Below are 17,963 nucleotides of genomic sequence, written 5' to 3'. Positions count from 1 at the left end.
CAACCACCCCACAGCACTGCACACAGCTTCTTAGATTTTAGCCACCATGAAAAATTGTTTACATTAACTCACGAGAAAAAAACAACAGGTATCTCGAAGCTCTAAGTTCCCTGACCCCACAATAAAATCTCAGGATTGCAAGGCAGCAGTGTAAGGGACCAAAGGCTGATCACGCGTTCCTTTGCCTCCTGTTTCTGGTGTAGGACCCAAGGGTCATAGATATGGGAAATGGAAACCAGATCTCATATCTTCAGAAGCGCAGAGACAATAGCTGCTATCTGCTGCATTCCAGACGGGAACACATGGGTGGCTCCAGGGAAGCAGAGCTGGCCAGGCCAAGGGGCTTCCAGGCACACAGAGGTCCCCTCATTTCCAGATGCAGCTGAGCATCCTGTTGGGCACTCCTGGGCACATGCTGCTTGGAGCTCCCCCAGGACACAGAACAATCACCCCGAGCCCAAGGGTCACAGAAAGAGGACATCCATATAGGTGGGGGGAGGGAATTAGAGACAGCCTAAATTCTGTCTCCCACATCCACAAGTCCTCGGCTATGTGTCTGCCAATGTGATGATATATTCTCAGTCTGCAGATGGGGGCGGGGGTGTTAGCAGCCAATGAGGTCATCTCACAGGGTTTAATTTTTACTTCTGATGTGTGAATGTTCAAAAGGAACACCTCTGTCTTGATCAAAATAGAATGTCACATTCTACACTGCAAATAAATCAAGTTGAACACAAGCGTGTTAGGACAGACTGAATGTCCAATGGGAAAACGACGGACACCACAATAATGACCAAATGTAGATGTGGTCCAGCCTCTTTAAAACCAGCAACTTCAGCACAGCCTATGTGTAAAACCTCTAGACCTCTGAGCCACAGTTTGACAGCAAGAGAACCAGAGGCTGGCCCGAACTTCTGGCAATCTTAGCTCGAAATGTGGGTGTTGGGAGATGTTCAAATCATGGTCCCCTGGAAAAGGTGAATGCTTGCCTTGCAGTTGGCTGCACACCCTTGGTAGCTGCTTTTACCAATGGTACAATGGTCACACACACATAGAAATCCCTAGTCCAAAGCACTCCAGACTCCTGGTCAGGCTGGCTGTGGTGACCATTCACACTGAGGCATGAAGAAGGGAATGCTTGCACGGCCCTGGATGGGTGTTGGGGGAAGACACTACCTCCCCCCCCCCCTCCATGCTGTGAGTTCCGAGTCCCTGGCTCTGTAGTCCACACAAACCTTTGTCCATTAGGACATCCATAAACCTTTGTTTGGATTCCCTCCTCCTCCCCCCAGATCACCCTTCCACGGGGAGAATTTTACAAGTGGGGGTTTCTCTGATAAAGAGAGTCATGAGGCTTTCCAAACATGGCTGGAAAATACTGCAGGGTGATAGCAGAGCCCCAAGCAGGCCCCTCAGAATTCTGTTCTTTCTAGATGGTTCTACAGCCTTTAGGACAAGAGTTAAGGGACTGAAACATGTGTTACAGGGGACACGTGAAGCTACTTTGAACTACTACTCAGAAGACAGCTAAGGGACGAACCAGGTGAAAGATGCTGAACTTAGGAAAAAGGTGCAGTGAGACAAAGTAGGGATGAGACACAGAACGAGATGGAAAGGGAGCGCTACAGTACAGGGTTGTGCCTCTCTCTCCAAAACGAGACAAGCACTGCATGAAGAAAATGTATAGTTACCTGCGTCCATATCTGCAAAGAATGGAACAGCCAGTAAGAAAAAGAAGGAACCAGAAATTCAGTGTCTCAGAGTTGGATTTCGAAAGGTTACATGGGGAGAAAATATAGTTTAGGAAATGGCTCACGGGCTATGCTTGCATTAAGGGGACTAAAGGGCTTCCTCCTACTACTGTCGTAAAGTTACTTAAGGCCAAAAAACTAAAATAAAAGGAACAGAACCACAGTAAGACATGGGTATGTTAACAGAAGAATCAAAATGTCTAATGGCAAAGAAAAAAATGCCCAACTCACATGCAAAATGAATATTACATGTTTGTAATACAATATAAAGGGAAACATACTTAGACACGTGGTGGGGTGATCCGGATTATATTTAGAAATGCTGGTGTCTGACTGAGCAGCATCACAAGGTCAGTGTCCAGATCAGAGAGATGTCCAACCCATAAGTAAAGGGGCAGCTCCGGACTAAGGTTCTGGAGGACATGCTTTACGGTGGGAATGTGCTCAAGAACATCTCACAGTTAATGCTCAGAATGCTGGAGTGCATACGCTAAAACCCCTATGGGAGGGAGCATATACCTAAGTCTCTTTGCTGCTTGGTGGCTTTCTTATGGCCTTGACATGGGTCATCAATGATTTACAATATACTAAAGAGAAAATTTAAACCCTGAATTCTAAGCAGGTAACCAACCACCTGCTGAACAGCATACCTTCTGGAGACTCCTCCTGCACGTATGTGCCTGTCAGGTACCGGTGCACCAGCGCAGACTTGCCACTGGCCAGGTTACCCACAATTCCCTGCGGCAAAAAAACAGACAATAGTTAGAGGTGATTTTTTGCACATGTGGTCATAATCACCCTGTCAAAATGCTGGAGAGATGCTCAAAAATGAATGCAGTGACTATTGGAGATAAAATCAACCCCTAAATTAGCTGCTCCTGTTCTCAATAGTGCTGGATACTGTTAGGGTGTCCGCATGATGGCATTTTTCTGGGAACACCTCTGTTTACTTTATCTGGTACATATGTCAACTCAACTGTCCACAAGGATAGGTGCTCCCTATACTAAGGAGGAAAGGTTCCACGGGACACGATGCTACACATAGTCATTTGTAGATAGGGCCATCTGGTGTGTTCTACCCTAAAAAGGTGAACATGGGAAAGACGAGGAGACAGGAGTAACTGGGATGAGGGAGGGGAGGTAGAGCCCATAGAGAGTAAACAGCAAGCCTGCCTCTCAAGAGTACACAACCAAGAGAAAAATCACAGTCAAGCTGTGGCCAGGACAGCCCAGGTGATTACAGTGGGTAGAAAATAGCACTGTCAGGCAAGGGTGGTTGAACAGGAACCTAGCCTGTGCTGGGAGCCCCACCTTCCCTCCCACAGTCCCTCCAGGGAGCTGCTGCACTCAGCAGCCCTGTGCATTCTTCTCTTTGCTCAATGACCATGTATCAGTCCTTCGTCCCAACTGCCCCCACAGCCTGTTTGACAATCCCTGGCTCTCTCACCGTGACTTTCTGGCTTTGAACCCTATATTCACAAGCTACCAACCTCATCCCTATGAACTTGCTGTCTCCAGGGAAGTAGAACTTTCCACACTGACTGATCACAGCCCCAAATCCCACTCAGGATCAACAGCCAGCTCAGAAATCATATCCATTGGCTTCTGGGTGCTTATGTCCCCAGGCCCCAGGTGTTATGAGGGCTGGGGCCTCTGAGAGGGGATTGGTCACAGGAACACTGTGATCAGTTTACATTTGAAAGTAGCCCAGCAGGGATTCTGCCTGTGATCTTCAGGCCAATGACACCCAAAATCCTCACCAGCTCCCAAATCTGTAGGTGCCTTTGACACTCAACCTCTAGAACTATGACCATGGGTTTTTTTTAATTCACAAGCCACCTTATCTGGTCAGTGTTGGAAGAGGATACCTTAACACCACACCCTCAGCTAGAGCCAGCAAGATGCCCTCAGGCCCCAGCTCTTGTTGTTTTACTGCAGCACAACACAGTGTTTAACAAGATCTCAGAGCGAGGCTGTGACTTCCAGCCCCTTATGGGAAGGGACAGGCAGCCCCCCAAGGAAGATAGCAAGCCCCATGGAATCCTCGTCTGAATGGCTGGAGCATGACCAATGCCAGTGAGTATGTATGAGCTCTCTCTACCACTGAGAGCTGGGCTGAGGACCAGAGTGCACACGGCTCCTGCACAAAGCTGTCCCGAAGGCCAGCCCACCTCTTCCTACCTTGAGCCTCCACAGTTTGAGAATTTCTGCCTATTAATTATTCTTTTGCTCAAGGGCACCTGCTGTTTGTCAGCTTCAAGCTGAGAAAATACAAGCTGGTATATGCCACAGAAATTTTTAATTAAGATTACTTTCTCTTCCTGGAAGAAATGTCCCCCCACCCAGCAGTGTGTAGCTGGGCCTTTTCTGTGTGACACCAGCAACTCTTTCCTGAAACAATGGGCAAAGGTGTGGCATATACCTGAGCAGACCAGTGCCACCCCAGGGCTGGGGCAGAGGTTTCTTTGGCTCCTGCGCCCACCTCATGGGTGAGCTGTATTGTTTTAACTTGAAACACTGGCAGAAACTAGCATCTGTTAGGATGTGGACCTCTTGAGAAACAGTGACAACTGCTCCTGAATGTCACTTGCAGAAGAGGAAATAGCTGAGCCTGGGTCTAAGGGTTGGGCATAATGGGTGTCCTGACAGTGACCGAGATGGGTATCTGGGGCAGAAGGTGTCACCCTGCCTTGCCTGTGCAGGTCAGCAGGTCGGGCTCTGTGCTTCATGCTGTCAAACCCCCAGAGGCAGAGCACAGCACCTTTACACACTCAGTTCTCTAGTACCCCCTGCTCTCTACCCAACTACTAAACAGGAAGCTGCTGCAAAAAATGGAGCCCTTTAGTTAAAACTCCCAGCTGAGAGTATAAGCAAAATACATGGTGGCACCTCCGCAGCCAAGGTCTGTCTACAGCTTCCACGCCGGAGGAGGCACGGAGCCTGTGTAGCCTGGCACCAGCCTGTAGTTCTGAGAGCAACTGCAGCAAGACTTCAGAGAGCCTCCGGCAGAGGCCCACAACTCTCACAGAGCAAACAGTGAGCCGTATGTCTGTCCTGACGGGTTCTCAAAGACTCGCTAAGAAATACTCCATAAAAGGTCCACTGGAGACTCAGTGACATCATCCCGTGGCTACATTTCCAAGCAGGGCTGAGGGTCCCACAGCAATGAGCTAAAGGGCCACCTGTCTGTCTCGGGTGCCACATGAGGGAAGAAACAATAACATCCCTGTTGGCATGGGAAGGGAAATGTTTTACAGAACAAAGAAGTGCTTCTTCAGACCTGAGACCAGACAGGAATGGAGTGAGGTGCTCTTGACGAGGTGCCTGCTGATGCTGCCACAAGAGGGCGCCCACCACAGCAGAGCTGCTGGCCATCCGCAAACCACATATGAGCCCTTGAGCTCAAATAGGTTTTAAGAAAGTCACATTTAGAAGAGCCCTAAGCTGTTCTAATACTTGCTATATACACCAATGCTTATAATAGAAAGCCATGCACTAGAAAACAAGGTTGGTAGCAACAGTTCTCAATTATTATTGGCTGATAAGAATATGTGGACCAGAACAGGCATGGTGGCACAAGCCTGTGTAATTCTCCCCCTTGGGAGGCTGATCTAGAAAGATGGTGACTTAAAAGCCAGCCTGGGCTACACATCTGAGTTCCATGGCAGCTCAGATTACATAAGATGTTGTATTAAAAAGCCCAAACCAACCAAACTGAACCCATCCAGGCCCTGTCAACATTTAACTCTCAGGCAGTTTCTCAGGAAGATGACCACCAACACCTAGTTCCCAGCCATCTCTTGTGCTGCCAGGAGGTTGATGCAGCCCCACCCCCACCCCCACCCCACACCGTTGCTGCTCTGACTTAAATGGGCACGTGAGGCCAGAGGCTACAGCAACAGTGGGGACAGATATGCAGAAGGCTTTCCAAGGCAGTGCTGGCTTCGAATCCCGGATCTACCCGACTGAAGATGGCTTCTGGATAAGCTTTTCATGTCTCAAACCTTACCAGTGACACAGGATGACACAGGACCTGCCCTCATGGAGTAATTGTCAGGACCGAAGGCCGTAATTACATGAAACCTGCAGGCACAGAATGCCCAGTGGACTATATGCTTCATAAACATCTTGTGAAAACACCGTGGCCTTGTTAATTAGCACTGAACCTAGAACCAGAAGGGTCAGCACCTGGGATTCTTACCAGAAGTATCTGAAACTGGCCAATCTGTAGCAAAAGATTCTGCTAATGGTGCTGGTACCCTGTGTGATTTATTAGGTGTTTCTAGAACACTCTATATACTGTAGAGGTTACAGAAGCCATGAAACATAGAAGACAGACAACACACTATTTCAGAGCCAGCCTTGCAAAAAGCCCCAGAGGCTGGGAGGAGAGTTGTCTTCCATAAGTAGATGACGCCGTTAGTGGGCACTGCTGAGACACACCAGTGTCCTGAAGGAAGTGGCTTACTTCCATCTCAAGTGAGAGACACAAAGTTCTTATCCCTTCCTCTCAACATCACTAAGGTGAGGACAACAGGACAGAGGAATGTGGGGGCCCTCGAGGTTCAGCTAGGTCACTGGGGAGAAAGAGTGAACACACAGGGAAAATGCAGTGAGTGAGCGAGCGGGCCCTAACTGGGGGCCTTCACCATCTGAAGCTGTCTTCTAGCTGTTAAATTATGGAGTCCAGCTCTACAGAAAAAGAGCAAGTATGAGTGAGTGAGTGAGTGAGTGAGTGTGTGTGTGTGTGTGTGTGTGTGTGTGTGTGTGTGTGTGTGTGTGTGTGTGTGCCCCATATCCCATGACCACACAATTATTTAAAATGTGAGTTTGTCCCTTCCTTCCATGGTCAGGTGGGAGGGGAGCATTGGAGCTGGGCTCCAAGAGGCGACTGCAATGGGAAACATTGACAGAAGCCAGTTATAAGCTTTAACTATAAAGCTGATCTTATTAAAAACAGAACCCTTGATTTATGCAAAGAATTCGTAATTACATACAGCTGTTTGTTACAGAGGTTATCATAACACCCAGCAAGGGACAAGTTAATCTATAGCAGAGTATATATAGTAGTGTCAGACCCGGAGCAGCACAAAGTCTGGCGGGAAAGCGCAATGTGGACAACAGCCTTAGTCCTGTGCACAAACCACCTCCTGCTGGATGCCCGTTACAGCCCTGCAGGGCACACTCATCAGGCTATAGCTCCTGATGGTCAGCGATGGCCTTTTCCAGGTGTACCCAAACAGAACATGCCCTACCTACGGGCCTCAGGAAACAGAATTCCGTATGGGCAAGCCTGCACTCACACCCTGCTTATTCTAGCCCTCCTCCTCCCACGGAACTTAGATGCCACTCACCACTTTGAGCTCCGGTACCGACCGGCTGAGTGTCCATTCCTGGCTGTTCACGAAAGCATCTGTAAGAGAGGACGGGAAACGTAAGGAAACATGTCACAGCTCATGGCAAGTCAAAACAGTACCTAGATGTCATTTTTGGTAGTGGGGACTGTGAAAGCAGGGTCATACCAGCCACCCATGTTACGCCCAGGTTCACACATTCCAGCCTTGAGGCTATGGTATAAAGCATACGCCGTACTCAGCAACGCCAAAGGCCTCTCACCCCGACTATTCCTTCCTTACTCAAGCTCTAGGCCTTCCTCATGTCCACGGCAGACCTGAAGGCTGTCCTGGTTCTCAGCACCATGTGGAAAAGCTGAGGGAGGAGCCTGACTTGCCTGGGCCTGACCCTGTGTCAAACTAGACTTTCATCTCTTTTTATCCTACTGAAGCAGTTACTTTCCCAAAATCTCATACGCACACAAAATATAGAGACAATGGCTAGAACCAGCAGCAAGATTATAGGGTGCAGAATATTTGGATCCTCAGAAAGAAACCAGATGGGCTATTTAGCCAGGGTGGCTTGGGATAGGTCAGTAAAACAAGTCCCCTCAGTACTGAGGGACTCAAAAGAGTGCTTGTCCCCCAGCCCACCTCACACCTCATGACCCCACAACCAAAATCCCTGGCTTTGCTCACAGAATTTCCATGCTCTCCATGAGCCACTTCCTGTCAAAAACAATACCCTGAGGTAGTTAGTACCTACTACAAGCCAGCCACAGGTTACTTGTCTCTTTCCAATATAATTTACTCTTAGAGTCTTCCTCAAATTTGGACTCCTGTTACCTCTTAAGCTGTCCAAAAAGCGAAGTCCCTCACAACACATTCAAGGTCAAGTCTACCATGCTCGGAAGGATGCTTGGTACTCGCACCCACTGGGTATCAGGGCTGGAAGCAATGGCCTGCTGCTCCACTGTAAGTTGCTTAAAAAGGGTGAGAAGTGCCAAGTAGACCAGAAAGGCAGTCCCGTGACACCAAAGAGGTGCAACCAACACAGGCCGGACATCACTGACCCTGCACTGACCTAGAAACTCCAATGTCTGAGGAGTCATCCAGAGGAAGGCCTCCGCTGATCTGCAGAAGCTGGGGAAGACAAGACACAACGCCCATACAAAAGCACTGTAGCCCTGCTTGGCATCGTTGCAGAATGTTCATTTTTGTGGCAACTAGGTTAATAAAATAGTTTGACTTAATAAAGGAAGTAAAAAGAAAAACTAAAGAATGAAACAGCTTTTTACATTTATCTCTGTTTTTTTTAAAACAAAGTTGTTCAATTAAAAAAAAGAAAAAAAGAATGAAACAGCTTTTATTATGAAAAGTTTCTTTAAAATCCAGGGCCCAGTCTGAAGAAAGGGAAGGCTGGCATGCTTCGGGCCAAATGAAAAGTGACGTGTACTTTAGTCAAAGGTGTCTGCACCACAACTTCCATCACCTTCCTGTGGCTTCTCAGTGGCTGAGCATCACAATGAAAACACAGGCTACACAGCACCTACATAGAAACTTCCTTATCCAGCATCGAGAGGGGGCCAAGGCAAACCACATCTCTCGTTTCTCTCTAGTGTCCACACTGCCTGCCTACTTCAAGGAACAACTCAGGGCACATATGCACACACTTCCCAAGGACCTTCCCAGTGGGGCAGAGCCCAAAGGCACAGCTGCTTGTGGGTATGCTTACTAAGCACATAGTAGGCCCAAGATTTGATGTCTTGCACTGAATGGAGCTGGTATAATCTACACATCTGAGAGGTAGGATCAGAAGGGTCACAAGTTCGAGATCTCCCTAGGCTACACAGTGAGTTCAGAGCCAACCTGACAACTCTGTCTCAACGCTCTTAACAAAAACAATATCACAGGAGAAATTGTGGTGCCTACTTAACATCCCACTCCCTGAGATACAGTAGCAAGAAGGAAACACATTATTGGGCACTACTGGACTGGAATTTAACAGTAGAGCAGAGATTACCACGGATGGGCGTGGGCAGCCCACTGAGCCTCTGTTAGGGGTGGGCCAGGCTGCCTGGCTCCTGTTTAATGCCGTAAGCATTCATTGTGGCTCATCACAGGACTGGGCTTCAATTACCCCTCCTCTTTTGCAGAGCTTTGCATCTAATGCAGGGCCTCCTGCACGCTAGACAAGTGTTCTGACACAAAGCTAGATCCCAGAACTTCACAGTCTTCAGTCAGTTCAACAAAAGAAAGTGGGTGCTGCGTACTGACCTCCCCCTGTAGTGATGGCTACTGGGACCCCAGGTGAGGCTTGTAAAATGTCACACCAGTTCCTTCACTAGTCTCTGCTAATCGTGACCAGTGAGTTATGAATGATAGCCAAACAGAGAACAAAGGTACGGGAACTGTACTACCCATGTGGGCTCCAAGATTTACAAGGACACACCTCAGCTGTAGCTTGTGCTGTCGGAGAAAGCACGCAGGAAGCTACATCAACACCTGGTAAAACTAAGGAGGGTAGAGGCCAAAGGCACCCTGAACCTTCCTTTTCCTAAGAGGCCTTGGGCTCATTCAGAGCAAAAAGGCCCATTCCCTACGACAGGGAACAGGCCACCAGCAGCTAGAGAAGGCAGAGCAGAAAGGTTGCTGGTAGGCTTTTTCCCTCTGGTGGCTGGGGTTTGTCAGTGGGATAAACTGAAGTGCAGGCTGGAAGAGCTTGTGCAACGATGATGTCACACGGGTCAGCCCACAGCACACAGGCATGGACACATGGGGAGGGGGGATCAGAGTGATGTGATCACAGACCTGTCAGATCTCCACAGTATCTTAAACAATCAATGATCCTCTAGGGAGCCGAGCCCAGCAGGACAGAGACCAGGCAAGATGACGATTTTGATGGATGAACTTTGGGGCAACTGGGAACCACTGGGTCCTCACGGGTAGCCAGGAAAGGCCTGGCTGCAACTTTCTAAGAAAGCCTTCAATCCCACAGCTCTGATGAGTGCCTTCCTGGGGCCGCTGTACCTAGAGCTAATAGCTTATCAATGCCCTTTATCAGACCAGAGTCGTAACTGCATCATCTGGTTGGTGGACACAAGCCCCAGCACAGCCAAGGCTCCTGAGGTACGTATTACAGCCTGCTCTGAGGGCTCACCACAATGACTTCATGCTCCCCACCCCCACCTCGTTGGGTTCCAGGGCACAGGCACAAGCTCCAGCCACAACTCACCAGGCTGCCAGAGTAAGAAAGCTGAAATTGTAGGTGAGAGGAGAGAAAGAGGAGGGAAAAAATAAAACTCTGAACAAAACACACTGTCTCGGGTACTGGGATGCTCTCGGAACCTTAAAATTCCACAAAGGTTTTTTAGAAATGCACTCTTTTTAGCAACAGACATGAACTTTTTTTTAACCCGAGAACATTTGCAAGGCCCTAAAATAGGGAACAGAACAACAAAGAAAAGGAGCAGGTCTGTTCACCCAGAGACCAGACGCTGGGGAAAGCCAGGTCCCTGGCCTTATCAGAGCTGAGCTGAGGAGACAGATGCGCTACGGAGGAATAGGAGCTTTGTGCAACAGCGATTAACACCCAAGTCGGCAACAGCTTCCAAAACCGTGTGCAACAGTATGACTCAGTTTCTTACCCAAAGTCCTCCATTGCCAGTGGAGTAACCCATGAGTAAATCTGGTCCTCAAGAGTACTAGACGATCGCCGGTCTCCTGTCACTGTCAGCTGCTCCTCAGTGACCCCAAAGATCCACAACCAAAATGGCTCCCTACCCACATCCTGGACGACCACCTTCCCCAATAACAAGACCTCTGCTTTAAAGAGTGACAGATGTCACGCCACCAAGATGCCACCATGCCCGCTCATCCCTGAAGGTTTGGCTATTGCCACACCTTGTCCCTGAAGCCTGATGTGCCTTCTCAGGATTATATAGAGTCAAAAAGCGCCGGCTGAGGTGTGATCTCACGGACTGAAGCCTTCACACATGGGAAAACAGAGGCAAGCCCACAGCTGAGGGGAGGCAGGGAAGACAACTACAGCCTCCTGTGTGGCTTGATACATCATCCATATTCCAAATTTTGCTGAGATGTATGCTGGGTGAGCAAAGGCTGAAATATTCTGAGTGAAATATTGGCAGCTCCGAAGCCTGTGCCCTCATTCCATCAAATTTTCATTTCAGGGCCGTCACCCAGGTGATGAAGGCATCTGCTGGGAGCATCTTCCCTGGCAGACTCCAGATACCCAGGGAGAACGGCAGCCCCGGCTGTCTCAGAACAAAGGCCATTGCATCTCCACTGCCCCACAAGGCCACCTGAGACCAGTGTCCAGAACTGACCACTCCCAGGCCCCGTTAAGACCTGCTGCTACCCTGACGCCTCAGGCAAAGAACACAACCTTCCTGTTTCACAGATCGCACTACATACAGCTTCACTGCAGCCTGGGTTCCAAACATAAACAGCACACACTGGTACAAGGCATTTGCACACTTAGCCCTAGCTGATGGTGCTCTTGGAGAACTTATAGGGATACCGTCCCATTCCAAGTTTACGGTTAAAGAGGTATCCAATCTCTCACCTTCATGTTCCTGCCACCATGCCCGTAGCTGGGTGCCATGCCTTCCCCTGCCGATAGACTAAGATCCCCCTGGAACTGTAAGCCAAACATAAACTCTGTCTTCCATAAAGCGATTCTCGTCACGGTGTTTTATCACAGCAACAAGGGAAAAGTAACAGAGGCAGTCATTATGATCGGCTTAGTTTAGCAATCCCTGGGTTCCGAGTTCTAGTGATACAACATCCCCGCAGGGTCTCTCTGTAACACTGCTGCCCCTACTGTCACCAGCCCCATGCCCTGCATGGCTGTATCTAAGTGACATCGTACAAACTCTGTTGTGGCAAAAATCAGGCTTCTCCCAGATAAAGTCCCAAAATAAATTTGGTGTAACACATGGAGTACAAAAACTAGGTCACAGACACGTGCAACCAGTACCCAGTCTGTCTACCAAGTAATTAACTAGGCAGAGTGTGAACAAAGCACAGGAAGATGAAGGAATGACTAAGTGGTGGCTGCCTCTCGGGAGCGGGGTTTGCAGGACCTTGTTTTCCCTAATTATCAATTATCGACCTTTACAGACTTCAGTCCTGTCTTTAGCATCCACTATTCTCTAAGAGCAATAAAGCTACTTCTGCAGCCAGGAGAGTTTCCTCTTATGCCTGAAGGGTCACAAAAGGTTCCACCTGGTGGCAGAGATGGCAGACCCTTACGCCTGTAAATGCTGCAAAGCGTTATTAGGAGGAAGTGGCGAGGACTTACTACTCCTCCACCGCTCCTTCCTCACACCTCGCGGCTCAAAGGTCTTCCTTCCAAGACCTTTCAACAGAAAAATCAACAGAAGACTGTTAGTACACACATCAGCAGCTACAAGGAGGTGCTTGACATCTCACACCCATCACTGAGAGCTTGTACCCACCCAGAGCAACACAGAGTCGCCGAGGTTACAGCGCCCTGCCATTGCTACTCACATTACACCAGGAAGGAAAACTCAGTATGTGTGCTCTGGTGCCCACCTTGCCCTGGGCATGGGTGCTCACAGACTGGAACACCCTTGCCTTTTGCTCCTATGTAACTTGCCAGGAGAGAAGATGAGCTTCCCCATCTACATACAAACAAGGTGAGGTCCTCAGAACCAGCAGGACACACCCCAAAAGGTCTCAGGAAGAAGTCTGAGCAAGATGAAGCAAATGACCCAGGAAGCAAAAGATCCCCGTAAGGACCCCTCCCCACCCCCAATCTTGACTGAATCCTTTTCTCTGAACCTGAGAACAGGTGGGCACACACACACAATACACCCTCCCAATTTAGTTGGTGGTTTCTGCTGCTTCTATAGAAAGCCCACAATACGCTTTCAAAACTAAGAGCCGTCAAATATGCCATCATTTTTCCATTAGACAAGCCACAAACTACCTAGGAACCAACTCGTAAAAGCTGCATTTCTGCCAGAATAATCAAGTCCGTAAGGGGTAGGGTGTGGCTTCCTGTGCACTGGTAGGAACTGGAATCAATCTGCAGTTCACTAGTCCACCTGATGCACTCTTCAAGTCAAGTCAGACAACAAAGGTGAACGTGGTGGGCACTGGCCCGAGATGCTCTTCGTGGCTCTAGTCCTTCAAGCACTGGCTGCAGAGGTTGGCTGAAGGAGGCAGAGACCTCCTTCCTAAACTGCCCTTGGTCAGACAGTGGATCTCAAGACATGACCCGGAGAGGGTTCAACCAGAGATTGACGAGTATAAAGCCCGGCATCTGACCTCAACTGAAGCAACTCGCCGTCTCGGCTCCTCAACTTATACCGTAGAGCAGCATTCTTCCCATGTGGAGAGGTGGTCTCAGGACTTTTCCTGCATGTCACTCTCCTCCAGTGCCCACTTCCTAACTGGCCTTCTCCATGGCAACTGCTGCAGGGCCTTTCCAGAGCATCTGCCAGGATGCAGCCCAGACAGGAAGCCCCACTATGGACATTTGAGCCTGGCACTCCGGACTTTCTCCATACCAGGAAGGCTTTTCTCTTCTACTCACAGCACCTGGCAACTCCCCTAGCACACTTGTCCACAGCATGCACTATGTGTTTCTACATCCAAGCACTAAACCCCATAATAGTGAGCTCACAACCAACACCAGGCCTGTGACTGCCTTTGAGAAGCACGGGTGGAAGGTGTGTCACGGCACACCACGCTAAAGGCTACAGAGGAAACAAGGACAGTACAGCACATGAGAGAATGGCTAGCTGTGGAGTGGCTGGCCATGGGTGGTCTCTGAAGTGCTGACATTTAGAAGCTGGAGGGGTGGTGCAGAGGTTGCTGGTGTTGGCACAGTTTGGTTGGAGTCACCAGGGAGCCGTGAACGGTGAGAAGATGGTACCCTGCTCTCCAGAAGACAGAGATGTGATGGGAGCCTGGGTTGTGGAGGATACAAGAAACGAGTGAAGGCGTAGATTTGAAGAGGATGAGCCCTCAGAATCAAGGATGAGCCAAGTGTGGGCAGACAGCAGGGCAGATAAAGGTGGTTCATTGTTCTCATGTTGGGGGCAAAGCAGAAGGACCAGGTCCAGGGGCTATGTGTGTGCCCCTATATAGGTGTGTACCCCTGTATAGAAGCTCCCTAGCAGGCTTCCTCCCAAGCTTATCGTGAAGGTCTGAGATTATTCTGCTCTCCTGCTTCAGTCTCGAGATCTTTGTAGTTTCTAGTAACTCACTCCACCTGTGGCTAGCAACTGGGTGCTTTTTTTTTTTTTTTTTTTTTTTTTTTCTTTTTTTTTGGACAAAACTTACAATACATTGAATGTCTGTATACACTGGAGAATTTAATCTCTAGATCTGTCTTACCAGCCATTGTCTGCAAGCTACCCCACCCAGCATTTCCTCCAAGTCAGGAGAGTGGAAAGAACATGGTGAAATAGTCTATGTGGTGAGGCCATACTCAGAACAGAAGAACATGGAAAGGCAGATACATGGGTCCCTAGAACAAGGTGCCTGGGCTCCTCTGCAAAGCCCTCTGCAGTAACCCAAAACAGTAAGGATCTACTGAGACCTCCAGGCCATCTGCAATCCAATACCTGTCACATGTGACCCTACCATGATCATATGTTCATATAAGTCATCTGGCCACTGTACACCTGATGTGGAACTAAAAAAGATCAGAAGCCAGCCATGGTTTCCTCAGATCTAAGTGACTGGCTCTATTAAAGGTTTGTAGCAGGATGTCCACACCTGTGGTTACATCTCTCCATCCTTCACGTGCATCTCTATACACTGCAACCCCACTACAGAGGGTTGTCAGGGCAGTTGGTAGACCGTCATCATGTTCTTCTGCTTTACTTGGCCTGGCCACAGAACTTTAAAAAGATAGCCTTCTCAATCCCAGAATAAAGCAGCGATAGCAGCATCCACAGGCAGAAAAGACTGGCCTGGCCCTGGATTTGGCAGCTCCATAGCAAGCTTCATGGAGCTAACTCGCTCCAAGCTAGCTGAGCATGCTCAGCACTCAGGGCCCCAGAGCTGGGCTCTCACCAAAGTGACCAAAGCCTTAGAACCATCTAGGCAGGTTTTCTGTGGTTACAGATCTCGTGAACCCCTCCCCCAATGCTCCCAGCACCCCCATCCGAGCAGGCTGAGATTCCCAAGCTCACAGCCTAGATGGAGAAGAGCCCACAGTGAACAACTTCCAAGAAGGCTTCTGGCGTATCGAAAATAGCAGCCTCAAGTCCATGCCAAACCCTCAGTCCAGGCCCAAAGTGTTTATGTGGCTCAATTTAGAACTCTGACTATAAAGCCATTGATTTCAACTTCTTGAATCCAAGAGTAGAACCAGACTGGAGGAAAAACAAAAACAAAACACACGAAACAAGAGGATGTCAGCCGAAGACAACAAGAAAGGAACCAATCAAGGCCAACACACTCAAGGCCAGGTGAGCAGGCTAACACAGTGAGAACCCAGAGCAGAAGGGTGGTGCTGTGCCTGGCTCCTCGGATCATTGCTCTGCTGGGGACCCAGTAAGAATGCCATGCTGCACGGGATCCTCTATGTGGGGACCACGGCTTGAGTAAGTGAGCTGGATGGTGTCACAAAAGGAGCTAGAGCAACCCTGCCGCCCGTGGCTGTGACTTCTCTAAACCCAGAGCTGCATCTACACTGCTACAGGCGTATTAAGTCCTGTAAGGAGGTGTAGGAATGAACCTGAGGAGCGGTCCGCTCACCTGACTCCTCTGTCTGCCTTTGTGCTGCTTCAAGTGTCATGTTCTACACCACAGCAGGAGATGAGCTAGGACACCGATTCCTGTTCATGACAGGAGCTTGGTGTATGCACAGCTGACAGTCTATGAAGGGCAGAAGGCCCAGCCAGGGCCAGTGGGCTGCTAGCCTCTGAGGACCAGTGGGTGGGGCTGGCACACATGGACAAACCAACCCCATTTTCCCCATCACCTTTTCCCCCCTTCTTGTTGCTGGAGAAAGAACCCAAGGCTTTCTGTCTTGTTAGTTCATCCTCATTTCCAACTTGAGATTTACAATCACTATGGAAACAGACAGCTGAATGTGTCCGAGAGGGTGTTTTCCAAAAAGGTTTACCAATGCAGCTCTTGCACGTGGGCAGCGCCATTCAGGGCTGAAGTTCATGAATGAACAAAAGTCAGCTGAGTACCAGCGCTCCCTCTCTCAGCCTTCGACTATGGATGTAGTGTGATGAGCTGACTCACGCTCCTGTGGCCATGTCTTCACCACCCGATGAACGACAGCCCTTCAAACTGTGAGCCAAAATAAACCGTGACTTCAGCAAGCTGCTTCTGTGAGATGTCTGGTCACAGCAAAGAAAAGTGATTAACATGTACATACTCTAGGAAATGCTTTACCAACTGGCTCCACCCCTACCCTCCCACGGTCTCCGCCCTCCCATCATGCTTGCTCTAGTTTCTAATCTTGTCAGTGCCGGTATTCTGGGCTTTTCTGAAAGCTGCTTCTGATGTTGCAGGAAGAAAAAGTTCCTGAAGTATGCTGAAAGCAAGAGGGTGGGAGTGGAGCATATGAAAAGCAAGTAAGCTAATAGGTCCCCCTTCAGCTCCAAGGAGAGTGATCCCAGGGCTGGGTTCCCCTCTCACTCCAAAGAGAATGAGATCCCAGGGCCAGTCAAGACCAGTGAGGAGAATGGAACATCATACTCAACCTGAGCTATACATGCAGGACCCTAGAAACCAGAAAGAGAAAGTGAGGGGTCAGACACACAGACCAACAACAGGATATACAGAAGGAAGTTTCTGACCCAACTGCCCATGTTGAGATAGAAGTTAAGGAACAACTCCAGGAAGATCTGACAGGAAATCTAGATTCACCAGAAAACACACCTTCCTTTGGAAGAATAGTGAAGTCCCTCAGACCTTCCTGGTCCTGCTAATGTCTCACAGGAAGCCTCAGGCAATGTTCTGTGTGAGGCTAAATCTGACCAAAGTAAAGATGGCTTCCCATTTATGCTAAAAACAAGGGTATAAAAAGGCAGGCTACATAGGTACAGGTCCTGGAAACCACCATTTCACAAAACACAATTTATCTTCGAGTTTTATCAAAGTAAACTGATTAAACATTCAGTAAATATGTGAAGATGCAGATTTTGTTTTTTACTGAGACAAGATCCTGTGTAGCTCAGGTTGGCTTCAAACTTGCTACAACATACCTTAGACAGCTACTGAACAATCCTCCTGCCTTTGCCACCCAAGAACTAGGATTACTTACAGACGGACAGACAGATACACACACCTGCCTCTACTTCCCAAGCACTAGGATTACAGTCAGTCACACAGACCCACACACACACACACACACAGAGAGAGAGAGAGAGAGAGAGACAGAGACAGAGACAGAGACAGAGACAGAGACAGAGACAGAGAGACAGAGAAAGAGCGCATACCTCTTTTGGGCAGTGCTTGGGATACAATCCAGACCTTGTATATCCCATGCAAGCACTTTGCCAGTGAGTAAAGTTCTCAGCCCCTAACACAGATTTCAGACTAGTAAACTGAATGATCCCTTTGTGACTCAGTTACACACACACACACACACACACACACACACACACACACACACACACCCCAAATTGTCACTGCCATAGTTTCACCTAAAACAAATGAAAAGTCACGTCTGGAAGGCTCACATGGAGCTAAAAATCCCACACTGACCACCAGGAGCATAACAGTTCAGTCTATACCAGACTGAACCTGACCACTTTGCTTGTAAAGAGATCCCTCAAGACTCCCCTGCAGTGTGGAGATCAGCTGTCTTTCCAATGTGGTTCTGTGTAACAGCAAAGATCTAAACCAGTGGTTCTCA

The 17,963-nt window shown here is 48.9% G+C and overlaps 1 protein-coding gene across 4 annotated transcripts in view; it reads right to left on the bottom strand.

Annotated features, from left to right (window-relative positions):
• AGAP1 (ArfGAP with GTPase domain, ankyrin repeat and PH domain 1) overlaps positions 1 to 17,963 on the bottom strand; it is a 414,013-nt gene that overhangs the window by 264,166 nt on the left and 131,884 nt on the right. For all 4 annotated transcript variants that reach the window (XM_080932933.1, XM_080932934.1, XM_080932935.1 and 1 more), the window contains exons 2-3: positions 7,106 to 7,164; positions 2,402 to 2,489 (exon numbers count right to left, since the gene is read on the bottom strand). In XM_080932933.1, the coding sequence (XP_080789059.1) occupies positions 2,402 to 2,489; positions 7,106 to 7,164 (147 nt within the window). The remainder of the gene's footprint in view (positions 1 to 2,401; positions 2,490 to 7,105; positions 7,165 to 17,963) is intronic.

The sequence above is a fragment of the Micromys minutus genome (assembly GCF_963924665.1).
Source record: "Micromys minutus genome assembly, chromosome: 19".
Classification (NCBI taxonomy): Eukaryota; Metazoa; Chordata; class Mammalia; order Rodentia; family Muridae; genus Micromys; species Micromys minutus.
This window is presented reverse-complemented; position numbering and strand designations above follow the sequence as displayed.